General features: G+C 37.5%; 1 protein-coding gene across 5 annotated transcripts in view; it reads right to left on the reverse strand.

Moving 5' to 3' along the window:
- The window catches only part of fmnl3 (formin-like 3), a 40,356-nt gene extending 28,139 nt beyond the window's left edge, over positions 1-12,217 (reverse strand). For 3 of the 5 annotated variants that reach the window (XM_030139716.1, XM_030139717.1, XM_030139715.1), the window contains exon 1: positions 11,695-11,808. In XM_030139716.1, the coding sequence (XP_029995576.1) occupies positions 11,695-11,808 (114 nt within the window). Of the gene's footprint in view, positions 1-11,694 lie in introns of all 5 variants that reach the window. The other 2 variants (XM_030139718.1, XM_030139714.1) reach the window with 1 other exon arrangement.
- Positions 12,218-15,096: the final 2,879 nt, after the last annotated feature.

Here is a 15,096-nt window from a genome sequence, read left to right on the forward strand (position 1 = left end):
AGCGAACAATTTAAGATAACTAACAAACATACGTCTTATAAAAATAAAGCCACATTTTTAAAATGTTTTTGTGAAAGCTTAGAAGTTTAAAGAAGTAAGTCATGGTTACAATGAATAAATGTGAGCATATACACATATTTGCCTTTTTTGTTGTTGTTTCTTCTGAGCTACGCTCCATGTTGTTTGCAGTGATCTTGGCATCATGTGAAACACAACAGTGGAACCAATGTTTAGCAGCAGCGAAATGAAGCTTCGATTCTAGAAAATTGTAATTTAATATGTTTTTTTTTTTTTAATTCAAGTTGATTAATCAATTTCAGGTCTAATTCCAATACAACATGATTTGTCACAAATAGTCATTTAAGGTGCTTTATAGATGACGAAAAGGTGTAAATCTGAGTAACACAGACACAATATAAAAACCAACACTAGAATACAACAGTTCAGTTGGAATATTAAAATATTAGTACTATAAGTAATAGAACAAAACACTAAAACACACAATAATAGTATGACAACCTGTGTTTTTAGGTGGTGTAAAATAAACTCCCTGCCTTATCATCAACTGTCTCAATAGTTTAGATCTATAAAAAACTGTTACAACCTGTTGGATCACTTTTGCAGATCCTGTTTCCTTTAGCGTTCAACTCTCACTACTCTCTTCACACGATAAAATACAGCTACAGATACAGATACAGATAAACTTTATTGATCCCCAGGGGGAAATTCACTGAAATGTTACCTCTTTGGGATTTTTTAATGCTAAAATTTCAATCTTAAGAACAGGAAACACAATGGTTCTGCTATGGTTGCAGCTGATAGTGCTTAGAGCTGTCTTTTATTCATGTAAAATAAATAAAATCCTCTGTATTGTTGCAAGGGAACTAAGAAAAAGAACAACCAAAAAATGTTAAATCATCTGGTAAGAAAGGACAACACTTGGCCGACCAGTGAAGCTGTATATAAAAGCTGTAGGTGCTGTCTTAAGCGTGGAGAAGAAGCCAGATCACTGATCCCCATCATGAAGCAGAGCCAGAAAGGAGGCAAAGAAAACAAAATGAATATGGGACCTGGAATCACCATGTTTTCTTTAAGCATATTAACTGAGCATAGTTTAGGTTCTTACAATGACAACAGAACAGGATGCTCCAGTGCCCAAGCCAACAGTGTCTGGATACAGCTCAATATAAATGTTAACATAAGAAAATAGGAAAAAGGAGGAATAAATAGCTAACTGTACTATGGTAAATTCTATGACAGATCAGGCAATGTGACTTCTGGGCGTCTGTGTGCATATGAGGATATGAGGTGGGGTTGACAAAGCCAGATGACCTGATGAAATGACTTAATTCGGGTGTCCGTCAACGTGAATCACATTGTGACGGCATCTGTGATATGTTTATCCCACTAGCTTTTTATTAATGAAATGTCAGCGAGCGCTATTGTTTGGTTTTCTCCTGTTCCGATGTATTGAAACACAATAGAAGGAGACAGGATGAGAGGCTGCCGTTGTCGTCACAGAGCTGCAGGGACTTCCTCGACTCTTCAGGAAATCAAAGAGCGCCAGAGCAATGTCAGGTTTGTTATACAGCGATATCAGCGTGTGTTACTGCACATCCACCCCGACAATGCCTGTTCTGCATGAATGAAAACTAGGTGTTTTTCCAGCTTGCAGGTAAGCCCCACAGAATTGAAAGTGTGAGAGCAGAGTGTGAGAAAACACTGCCCTTCTTTCTCCAAGCAGACATCTGATCAGCCTATCACTCTTTTGCGAGGTAACCCAAACCTGGCAATCACAACAAAGCATGAGTCCTGCACAAAGATGCTAGGGGGGGCAACAAAGCAGATGCTACCACCTCTCCCAAACACAGAAAGCAGAGGAGTTGTTTTTCTAGCAGGCAGAGAAGTAAAGGGTTCATGTAGCTTTATACCCCACCCTCTACACCCACTGATGCAGGACCTTGTTTACAAAGCAGATAAAACTACCTCTGTGAACCATCTGTTTATTGAGATATTAACATAACAGGTAAGAGCATGCAGCTCTTTTATATGTAAACCACTTATCAGACACCAAACAACATTCTCATCATGTTTACAGTCAAGATATGTATTAAGTAAAACCAGTGGGACACAGTTGATTCTTAAAGGTTAAACTAAAATTCTGTTATCTATTAGAAAGTTTTGCAAACTATTGAATAGGGCTGGGCAACTTATCAAATTAAAGTTGTGCTCTCTTAAAGTTCTGCAAAATGCTCAAATTACTAAAGTGACGTGAAGTTATATATATGAATTATTAGTGTGTTTCTCCAGTCATATATGGTAGATAGTTGTAGTGAGGACAGAGTATTGTTGAATCATGTTTTGTTTTCAGTTCATGTAGCCAGTAAATCATCCATAAAATATATATAGATTTTTTTTTTTTTTTTTAAATTTGCATTACTATTAATCTACTATAAATTCACCATTAACAACCATCTTATAACAGCTTGTTTTGTCTAAGTCTATCAAAATGAGATGAAAGAATGACTAATGTTATATTTTAAAGAATGGCTCAGAATTAATGATTTTAACACATAGTGTTGATTTTTCACCATTTATTTGATCACTTGCTTAATTCATCAGTTGTTTTAGCATTAAGATAAATAACACAGAACAAAAGTCAAAACTAAAAGCTATTTCTGTGATAGATGAAGCAGTTTAAAACTCAATAATGAAGCATTAAATCCACAACATTGCTGTGGTGTGAAGTTCTCAGCCATCTTAAGCAGTTTTCATCCTAATCGAAAGTGAAAGAAACAAATATACACAGAGCGGCTACTCTGGTCTAAATGGGTGTTGAAACCTTTTCTCTTCTCCCATGAACTCAAATTTTGTAATTTTTGACCTCTGAGTCACTTTGTTGACAGAAGAAACTTTCCCTCCAATCTATGTTTGGCAACGCAAAACCAAATGAGCGTTCTACTTCCACTTAAAGCGCCATCCTAGGAGAAATGGGATTTTGGGTCAATAAATCAAGAAGCACCTCCCACAACCTATTTGCTAATCCAGCACTGAGAGACAGCAGTGATAGCAGCAGCCGTGGTGCGTTTAAGGTACAGACCATTATCTTCACAGGCGTCTTTGAAGCCTAACTAACAGTCACAGCTTGAGATAAAGAGGAAAACATCTCCAACTCAAGGTCTTTCCAAAGCCCGATGTTGAAGCTTCAAAAGTTAGCAACACTGAACTTGTTTATATTACATTTTTTGAACTGATACAGACAACTACAACAGTGACGTAAAACCTTTTGTAGCCTTTAGGAGTCTGAATGTATATTGGCCATTTTTGAATACTTTTGATTTTGCCTTTTACATTTCTCATTAAAAAACTGTTTACCTCGCCTTGTTTGGTATCATTTTTTCAGCACAATATCCTGTGTGACTTGTTACATTCTTCACTGTTTTTCACCAAAAACATGTAGAATTAACCATTTTTATAACTTAGAATGAACATATAAATTGCAAACATCAAAAAAAATTTAAAAATTTTGTAAATAACACAGTTATATACAACTATTTAAATGAAAATGCAGGCAATACCTCAGGCATTTTCTAGGAAAACAATATACAGCTATTTACAAAACAATCTGGTGTCACTTGATGCCATCCAAATGTTCAATTAACTATTTCTACAACACAAAAAACTTTTCCAATTGTTCATAAAAATGATCAGATGTCACAAGATGCCACACATCTGATTAGTTGATGGCGTGCACTTTTCCAAACTTTTTTTTTTTTCACAAAAATACTTCCCCTAGGGTTAAAAAAATCAAACCTAAACCAACCAAACAAAGATATAGGAAAAGGCCTGGGGTGAGTTATAAATAAATACTACAATTGGTCATGAATCATAGTATTCATTCCAATGTGACGAACATCCTGTTTGTTCTCCTCTTTGCGTCCATGCAGGGCCGAGGGAAGCCCCAGCCAACAGACGATATTCACAGGGAATGTCAGGAATGCAGGTACATGAATGCCTCAGTAACTCATGCTGGCCAGGCCTTTTGACACACTGCCCAGTTAAAAAGATGAAGGTCAAGTAAGAGTAATGGCAACAATTTGGGCTGGAGCGGTGCAGAAATAAATGTTTTGAGGAGTTTTTCTCATAAGACACAGCTGCTAGTATTGAAATGACAAAAAAAATTGAGGAAGAAGAATCAAAACCAAAAGGTCAAGATGTAGAGCACACATGTGAACCACGGTCATATTACTAGTCATATGGTTCCAAAAGTTTCCCTTTGCTTCATTATGTGTCAGTCATCTGAGGTGTGAGGCAGAAGCAGAAGCTGTTGTAGCGTTTAAATGTGAAGACATTTGAGAAAAACCTAAGAAATAATTACATCACACCACTATATCAGAAATGAGAATGAGCATCAAGTCATAATCTGCTGGCTCTTTAAACAGCAGTTCCTCTGAGCATCCACGTAAAAGGAATGGAGCTGCACAAAAGGCACCAGGGGATGAGGCCCCCTTTCTAAAACAACACTGACTGACAGAGTCCCCATTGTATTGGGGAGGAAACCACTTCTCCAACCTACAGCCTTGCTGCAGCTGCATTAGTGCAGCACGCAAGCCCCCACTGAGACGCACAAATGCACACAGATACTAAAAACACTTACATATGTATAAATAAAAATGACTAACATATGCAATTCATTCATATAAAGGCATGCTAACACATAAACACTGAGGTCAAATCACAAAAAAATAATATATTTAACTACTTACATGGGCTACTTGATAGGTTTTTTGGATTTTAAGATTGATAAAACATTTGTGAATGAATGTTATCTAAATATACTGTCATCTTTGGTTAGCTTAACTTAACTTTTAATGTTAAGTTCTGCTGTAATACTTTCAATTTTGTAGCCTGTGTTATGACAACAAGATACATAATTAAAATTAGTTAACTTTTACAGAGGCAGATGGGACTTTTTTTCAGTGAAGGTGATTTAGGTAGTTTAAACTTTTAGTGCTATGTTAGCTTAGCCTAGCTTAAAAAATGTAACCAGCTTGCGTCGCTTCAAACAACTTCTCATCTTTACACTTTGCTTTTTATATTAAAAGCCACATGAAATACTGAGTGGTTGAATTTTTATAGAAATATTTTGATGAATATTTTTGTTTTCTTTTTTAGTTTTTACTTTCAGAGTGAAGTTGACTTAAGCTGCTTCACTCTCATCAAAGTGTTTATGCTAACATATGCTGGATAGCCGCTTCTTATTCAACATTCATGTCTGAAAGAACCATAACATCTCATTTAACTTGTAGTAAGAAAATAAATGGGTATATTTCTCAAAATACTCAGGAATACATCAGGAAAAAGTCTCAAATACAATAAGTGAGCATGACACATCTGCTCAGTCATGGTGTTTAACTTGACCTTTGCTTTCCAAAATAACTGCATGCAGGGAAAGAGACAGGCACTAAAACTCTCCATAAAGCCAGGTCCAGATTGTAGCCCGAGGGTGGAGAGAGCCAGGTGGACAGCCTTGTGCTGAACTGCCTCAGCCTGCACACTGCCCTGCTGCTTTAAAACCAAGTTAACTGTGTGCACTCAACTCCCATAATCCCCTTCTTCCTGGGACATGATGGTGGGTGGCTGAGCCAGATGTACACTCTCTGCCAACTTAAGTGACGTAACAAACACATTTTCTCTTTTTAGCAGAAAGGGAATGGGGAGATGATGTGTGTGTGGGAAAGGGAGGGGTAGACAAGCTCATAAATAAAGTGCAACCATTAAACAAATAAAAATGATTTAAGTTCATGTCCAATATATAAACAAATCTCCCAGCTTGACTCCATTAGTTCCACTTGACTGGCATCTATCAGACTCTGCAGCTTTCTTTAGACCTCAGCCATCAAGGAACAGTGATGTCAGACCTGCCGATAGAGCTCTTTGTCAGCATGTCTGATTAACTAACTTAATGCTAACTCCTCCGTCTGCAATTTTCCCAACATTTGCAGAGACTTGATAGTGAGACTTTGTTCTTGAACAATTAAACCTCAAAAGAAAAGCTCATGATGCAACAAAATGTCAGAGCATAAAAGATGTGGTGAGCTGAGTAGAGCCGGACAAATTGGTTAGGATGGTTTCCAGCGCAATCAAGTGGTGAAAAATAATCCCATGCTGCTCCTGTAACAGCTCTTAAATATGTGTGCACTGTTTAAAAATGTTGGTAAAGTCATTACAACCAAGAACAGTGGCAGGCAGCCAGTTCAAAGGGAATTTTCCTTCTCTGAGTTCTCATGTGGCCTCAGCCTAGACCAGACCGCAGGAATCCAGCGGTGGATTGGTTGGATCGGGCACTTTGAAAGAAGATCCCGGGCCAGACGTACACCTTTGAAAGTGCCACTAGCATCTCACATCATTTTCATAAAGGCAGAGTCATATGGAGAAGGTTAGCTCGTAGGCCACATCCACACTGAGCCCGATTTCAGGGAATAGAGGAAACACTGACTGTGTGACTGAATTAGAGGTTCCATCTGGAGTTGCACAGAAGCATATGGTCCAAAGGATAAGTAAGAGTTACCACAGACATGGAGGCAAAAGGAGTCAAAACTATGAATGCTTTTCAGTGGTGCCAACATATGTATATATTTAGGCTTCTCCTTGCATCTGCATCTGCCTAAATGTGAGGTCTAGGTAGATCTATATCACACGCTGAACTAATGACATGGCATGCATTGGTAACATCTTGCAGAAACACAGTTCTTATTGTAAGGGGAACCAACCACAGCAAGCGTTGGCTACAATGCAATTTCCCCTGTAAAACGAAGAAAGGAAAATGCCAGGCAGCTGTTTCCAGCCACAAAAGACAGAGCTGAAGCTGTGTCTGAGGACGCTGGACAAAGGAATCGAGAAAGAAGACGATGCCTTTAGCACATGCTGCCGGTTAGACCTGACACAGGCATTTTATTAGCAAACCGCATGAAGTAGCCTAAGCCCCTGGGGTCTCACCCCCTCCTCCACTGCCCTCGACCATCTACAGTAGAGCGATGCTGTTAAAGTCATTAGCCCTAGGATATTACTACACTGGCGAAGCCTGCTGCTGCACCCATGACATCATTATGGGCTGCTGTCAGTCCACGGGGACGTCTGGGCAGTCCCACCACGCAGATGCAGACACGTCCATTTACACCAGCATGCCATCATGGAACAGGAAACACAGTTGTCCAGAAAAGGGGAAACTACCCATCTCAAAATGTCCATTTATGGAAACTATTTTATTTGTTGAGGCTGCTACAATGCCAGTTATGCCTCATTAGACACTGAGGAAAGATTTAGCGATGAAAAATGCGGTCTAACATCTCTGCGTCAACGGTTGAATATAACTATGTACTCTGACTTAAATTCTGCTCTTGAGTACAAATTTGAGGTGCTTACTCTTTATGTAATTGCACTTTTCACTTTTTTAATACTTGCAGTCAACTACAAATACAATATAGTTTTTCAGATTACAGTCCTTCTTACTCTTCCTGCCCAGTGACACCAATATATCTCCAAATGTGTTAACTGTGAATGTTTGTGGCCAACTGAAGGATTAAGTGTTTTTCAACGGGCTCAGAAAATTATGCTACTTCTTACGCATGAGAGCATAAGCTACAGGAACCCTTTAAAACCCTATTTGTTCATTAAACTTTTGACTTTTTACAAATGTTTCACATATGTGATGATCCGACAGAAGACAATGCATCACTGTGGATTGAACGACCCGACAGTGTACACTAGAGCTGAAACAATTAATCAATTCAAATCGATTAAAAAAAATTACAAGTTATCTGAATCGAAGCTGTTTCCTTAACTTTGCTGCCTCTAAACATTGGTGCCACTGTTGTGTTTCAGACAGACGCTTTCTGTGATGCACATGATTCCAGGATCACCACAAAGTTTGTATATTAGTTACATCTTATGTTGTTAGTAAATTAGTAAGCTGGACAAATTTGCAACAATGTAATTTGTTGTTTACATGTATAGAGATATTTTTATATATATTTTTATACTGTTATAGTTATTTCTATTTATAATCTTTTACTTTTATCATTTTTGTGGTTGTTGATTCAGCTGGTTCTTGAATAAAAGAATAAATGTTTGTCATTTTCAGACATTTTTACTATTTTTTCCACCTATTCAAATTTTTGTTTAATCAGATCGAAGAAAATAATCAATAGTTTAATCAATTACAAAAATAATCAATAGCTGCAGCTCTAGTATACAGTAGTTAAAATGAGCTCAGCAGTAAATATATGTATATTTTGATCATATGTTTACTTAAGTAAGGTTTGGAATGAGAAATCTTACAATTAGTAGTGTGCTTCAGTATCTGAATACCTCTTTTACTCTGTCTGATATTTTGCAGGAACATCACATCTACAGACAACTAAGTCACGGCCTTTGCTTCCTGAAGAGCTCCAATCACAAATACAGATGCTTTTGATGTACTTTTATCTCACCAGAAGAGCCAAAAGGGGCAAAGTGACGACCATTGTCTGATAAGAAGACTAAAATATACAAGCATGTTGTTCTTTCCCACAAAGTAAAGGAAATCTGGAGCTACCATGGGGTAGGGCTGGGTGGGGTAAGTGAGCTTGAAAAACTTTTCCCAGTAAGAAACACAAATGAAATGTTGAGTCTATGGCCTCTTGCATAGAAGTCATCTGCTCTGCACGGCTGAACATAATAACAGGGATTGACTTTGTGTTGCAGGCCAGTCAAACAAATGCAAACTGTTTTAGTCTCTAGGCAGCATGTACAGTACGTTGACGTGAAATATTTCCACTTTTAAATCATTCTGAGATGGCGTACTCATCTGTCATGTGGAAAAACCTTAGATTCAGCTAAAATGTCTTTTTTTACAATCGCCCACTTATCCAAGCAATGAGTCATCTGCATGAAAAAGACACAACTTGAGCTGTCATAGGAGGGCTTACAGTGTAGTGCACTGTATAATTGTCATAATAGCAGCGACTTAGCGCAGCAGTCAACAAGCAGACCATGAATGGCCTCTTGCTGTGCTAGTCTCTTCATATGAGGGTTTTACTCTGGAGTTGCTGATAGTTCTGGCAAGTAAGTAATGGCTTCATTCCAGAAACATGGAGGGTCCATAAGTATTTAAGAATGAGTCTAAGTAAAGCTGTGGAGATCCCAGCTCCTTGGTGCTTGATACTGTAATTAAGATCTTAAACAGCTGAGAATCTAAGCTGGGTGTGGTTATGCTTGAAATTTTGGAGTGAGGAGCACAAAATAAGGGCCTGTGAATAAGCCTCATAACCATCCAGGTATCTGAGTCGTATGTATTATGACACTGTGACATCAGAGGCTGAATTAACTACAAACAAGGAGCAATGAAGTTATTAATCCAAGTCTGGAAGGTGAGCAGAGTACACAAATATGTCACATAAATACAATGAGAGAGGCAGAATTTCTCTTCAAAAGGACAAATACAATGGACCATATCAATTAAATACACTTTAGCGATAAATTCTCCCCTTCAGTGCAGTATTCCCTTTATCTATTAGTGATGGAACAACGTATTTTTGTACAATTACTGTTTTAATCAGTCCACTACATTTGTCTGACAACTTTAGCTCAGAATACAGTTTTTCAAGGATGAAAACCATGCATATAAAACTGAGGGAAGGAGGGAGGGATGATGTAAAAGTTATTCTCTTTCTTAAGGTAAATAACCTGTTAAAAATTTGGATTAAATTAAGTAAGGGAAAAGCAGGTAAATGCATTAGTCCTAAAACAGGTTTTTCATGAGCTCAGAGATGTTATTAACATATGATGATCTTATTGAATATTATGCACCGCTGCAGATTAAACAATAGTATGTTGAGTGGTTAAAATGACCTCAACCTTCAACATCTGCAACGGTCAAATGCAGCATATGAGGGATGGATGTTTGAATTTCTTTATGAAGTTGAATAATCTGTCCAATATAAGTCACCTAGTCATAACATGTACCCTTATAATAGCCTACTACTACTATTACTACTACTACTACTAATAATAATAATAATGATAATAACAATAAACTGACCATTCACTGAGGACGGTAAATGGCTTTTTCAAACTTCTCTTAACGTAGGCAGCCGTCAGTCAAAAACACTACCATTGCCTAAATAAAAATGAAGAAAAGCTGACTATACTTGACATTTAAATTATACTCTACTTGACATTCCTTAAAACATATACGTGAATGCAGCAGTAAAGTAAACAGAAAAAAAAAATAACTGTACATATACAATAAATAACTGTACATATACTTTTACTACAGGATATGAGTTCATCCATCACTGTGGTCTGATTCTATGGTTTTGACTGATGAGAAGTAAAAACAGAGAATCTACATTGACCTCCTACGACTTCAGTGTTGTAAGTTTTCTTTCTGTTTGTTCATACTTGTTTGAGGCAACAATTGCAACAGGTCGAGAACTCAACCAGCACGTCACATAGAGTTCATTTATAGAGTTAGACCATGATGAAGGCCAACCTTAGAGTTAAATCAACTTTAAAACAACTTTATTTAAAATTAGACCTTGATGAAGGCCAATTTCAGAGTTAAACCAACTTTATTTAGCTCTACAGTTAGACCCTGGTGAAGCCCCACTTAAGAGTTAAAATAACTTCAGAACAATTTTATTTAACTCTTGAGTTAGATCCTGATAACGTCCAATTTTAGAGTTAAACCAAGTTGTTTTATCAGACCAGTGCTGGAGTTCTTGACCTGTTGCAAGTTATTCTTCATCTCCATGCGCCTTGGAAGAAGGTGAAGTTGTGCTAGATCTGTCTATTTTGAGGAAACAACACCAAAAAAATACATATTAGTTCATCCCTACTAATTCTAAATCACCCACGTCTTTCTCAGCACTGTTTCATACTGTTCCTAAAAAAGAACATTTGTATTTTCCCTTCTTGTGGTGCACCGAAAATGAAATGTCTCCATGATGTAGGATGACAGCTAGAGTCACTTCTCTGAGTTGATAGATGGTAGAAGTGGGTGTTGACTGTGTGCTCATTATTACAAAGAGCTCAGACAGCTCAGCTCCTGCCTGATGTGGAGTGTACAGGAGGAGGGGGGTTGGACTTTACGGGTGTGGGAGTTTTGGGGGAATTCAGAAAATGTTGTTTTCAGATGGTTCGCCTGCAGCAAGAAAACTTTAAATAAACCCAGACGGAGAATGTAGTGATGTGCTCTGTCATGGATTTACAGTAATGTCTCCTGTAGAAGAAAAAAAAAAAAAAAAAAATCATGCCCCCCCCCCCTCCTCTTCTTCTTCCTCTGTCTCTCTTTCACCATGCTGCGCTTGTAGCCTTTACCACCTCAGCCAAACGCTGAGTTGTCTGACTTTTCACAGAGACAAAAGAACCACAGGAGAGGGGGAACAGCAGGCAAAATGAGCCGCAAACACAGATGCGCACAAAAACAAACACACAGATCAGTTACCACACAATAAATGGGCAAAAACAAACAATCTAACTCACTTTAATTGGTGTAAATGATTAGTTTGGGAAGCATTTTAGCTGGGGAACTCAAAAGAACTACAGAAAAATCAGAATTAAACACAACATGAGGTTTTTTTTTTTTTTTTTTTAAACACTTAACTCATCTAAACAGTGATGTGATATCTATGTGAGTTCATTCCCACTTACCAAAACTATTGCGAATTTCTCCTCCAGCTCCGTGGGGTCAGGCATGGGCACCTTCAGAGGCATGATGTGATGCTTCATCTCCGACTGGCCGTCCACACTTTCAATATTACCCATTTTAACCCAGTAGTGCCTCTAGTAGTTCACTTTGAAACGCTTACTTTTACTGGTTATCCAAGTTATAATACGAATAAAAGAACTCCTGTGTAATTCCAACCACTTCATCCAAATAATCCACTTCTTCTCCACAGTGGGACACAGAGCTGACAGCGCAGGAGTGTTGTGTTACTGTCCCAAAATGCCATTCACGCCTGGGTTTACAGTGTTTTCCACTGTAGCTTCCATCCAAACTTCACTTTCAGAAGAAACAATAAAAGCGCAGATGAGTTCTCTTCCATAAAGCACTTCCTGATCTGCCCGGCCAATCCATTACTTTTCAGAAAAATTCCTTTTACAGATACCTTCAAATGCCCACGGTCACTGCTGAACTTTCTTGGCTACGACGTGTTTCCATTCATTATTGTTGTGTGATCCTGATTAAGCCTTTTGCTGATGCCTCCACTCAGAGGGCAGGGTTTTCCCCAGTGGCCCCGCCCTCAGATAGCAAAACTAAAGTTCTATTGGATAATAAATGTGTCAATCATTAAGTTAACGTTCATCCCCGCCCCAAACATCTGTAGGCAGAGAGCCCACATTCAGATGGACGGGCCAGGGTCTGTCATCGCCACCTGGTGGTCAGGTGGGAACACGACATTTGATCCAAATACTCAGACTTCACCCGTTCTGCTGCAAAGTTATTGATAAAAACCTCCTGTTTCATAAAAAGAAAAAAGAAAAAACAAAACAAAACAAAACAAAGCAAAACAAAAAACCCTGTTTCTATTAATAAAGATAAGGGATTGTAATTAAAAATGTTTTATTGTCTTTAACCTATAAAGACCCAGTGCTGCTTTTATGACACTTCCCAAATGAATTTTTCTCCAGATTTAACCTTTTTTAAGTGATTTATCTCCATTTATTATAATATAATCAAGGTCAAGGTAAATTTTATTATCCCCGAGGGGCAATTTGTTTTACAGCCAGCAGTTTCACACGGACAACAAACCAACAATAAATACAATAAATAAATAATAATCCATTAAAAACAATAGCACTAACATTACAAAGAATTATTCAGCAGAACAATGGCTGCCGGAACCAAAGAATTCCTCATCCTATTGGTCCTACATTTAGGAATACTGTATCTGCGACCTGATGGAAGACACCTGAACACATCATAAAGGGGATGACTGGGATCATCCAGGACTGACTGAGCCTTCTTCAGAGTCCGCCTCTGGTACAACACAGTCAGGTCAGTGAGTGTGGTGCCAGCAATTTTGCTGCACACTTTGGTGATGCCCTGCAACCTGTTCCTATTTTTAAGGGTAAGTAGCCCATACCAGCTGATAAAAGAAAAGGTCAACACAGACTCAATAAAACAAGAATAAAACATTTTCATAAAAGTGTTATCCACTTTGAAACTGCAAAGTTTACGGTAAAAATACATCCTCTGATGAGCCTTTTTACATACAGCATCCACCTGAGATTCAAAAGTTAGCCTGTGGTTCAGCACCATTCCGAGATATTTATACTGCTGAACCACCTCAACAGCCTGTCCATTATCCTCTGTATTTTGTGTTTTGTCAGTGAAAATAATGTATTTTCCTGTATTTAATTCACTGATCATGTAGATGTTCACAAGGGAGTAGGTTTGATTCTGACATTGGTGTGGACACAAAAGTGCTCCAAGGCAGCACTCCTGAAAGCTGATGTTTTTTACATTTGTAGTCATAATTTCATGTCATGTAGAGCTGATTAAATGAGCAAGCAATCATAGTCAGAAAAAACAATTAGGTAATTTACATGTTTAGAATGCATGTCTGAATATCTAAGGACAATACAAGAATTGAATGCATTCTGCAGTGTTGTTTTCATGACTAACATATCCAATATTATTTCACCTCACCTGTGAATTTCCAGCTTCTCCTCCTCTACCTCCTCCCTCCTCTCTACTGTCTGTCACCTGATAAAAATATGTTGATGCATGACATACAAACAGATTAGGGATACAGTGATCATAGAGTTTGATGGTACAGTTATTGCCCTAAGCAAAAAAGGCTTTTAGTTTCAATTATTATATGTAATTTATTCCCCAAAAATATGGATAAAATCACACGTAGAGTCACATTTAGAATCTGAGGTTTTATTGTATTTTCCCAACAAATTTTCTTTCTGTGTTTTTAACCAGTTGCTCTCTTCCATAGAAATACATGAAAATAATGAGTAAAAATAACTTTAAAAAAGTGTATCTGTTTGGCATTAAATAATGTTTTTTATTGTATTGATAGTGAGTACACAGTAGTAGCTGAATATTGGTAGGGATGTGTCCCTAGCGTCCCTATCCAATTCTACGCCCCTGGATGTTCATAAAAACTCAGATTACAGCTGAGAGTTATTTTATCAGAAACAGAGAAAACTGAAGAAAAAGTGACTTTTTCAGCAAAGATATCAATAATGGAACATAAAAACAAGTGTGTCCATCCTCTGTCATTGATCCAACTCCATGGGTTTTACTGATGAATCAGTGTTGTAGAAGATGACAGTGTTTCCACAGTAACTACCAAGCCTCTGAACGTCCAAATGGGTCATATCTGATGCCCATGAAAAGATGACAAACTGTATTTTACACCAATTATTTACATGTATTAATAGGATTAGTGGATCAACAGGTATTTAACAGTTTAGATCAGTAGATGGTTTAGGTCAACAGTGGCTGTTTGGGTCTTTATGGGTTAAAACATGAAAAATGAGAATAAACACACACAAAAAAAATAATGTGTTTCAGCTGTTGGAGTCAAACTGTACAATAATAAGAGATGCAAAAGCTTAAAAAACAACAAGTAAAATGCCTCCTGAATAAAGGTAGTGAAACTTGACTAAATTGACTCACTATTTAAGAAATATTTAGTTAAAAATACTGGTTGGCTGTAGTTTCCAAGATAAAGTCTCGGGATAAAATGTAAAATTGTGGGAATTAATGAGCTACCAGATCTACTTCAAAACAGTCTACACATTACAATAAATGTGATAAATCTTTCTGCAAATGAAAAACTTTACAGGTTCTTTTCTCTCTGATGGAAGATTTATAAATGTATTGTATAAATGTACATTAACCTACATAATAAGGTATGTAACATTAAGCACATGTAATCTGTCTTGTGAGCCAGTGTAAGATATTTATTTACTTACTTACTCACCTACCTGCCTACCTTAGCAGCCATACAAAATCAACACCAAAAATGTTTAATATAAAACAATAAAAAAACTTAATTAAAAACACTACATACATACAGATATTTACAGAGC

Source organism: Sphaeramia orbicularis, chromosome 7, assembly GCF_902148855.1.
Source record: "Sphaeramia orbicularis chromosome 7, fSphaOr1.1, whole genome shotgun sequence".
Lineage (NCBI taxonomy): Eukaryota > Metazoa > Chordata > Actinopteri > Kurtiformes > Apogonidae > Sphaeramia > Sphaeramia orbicularis.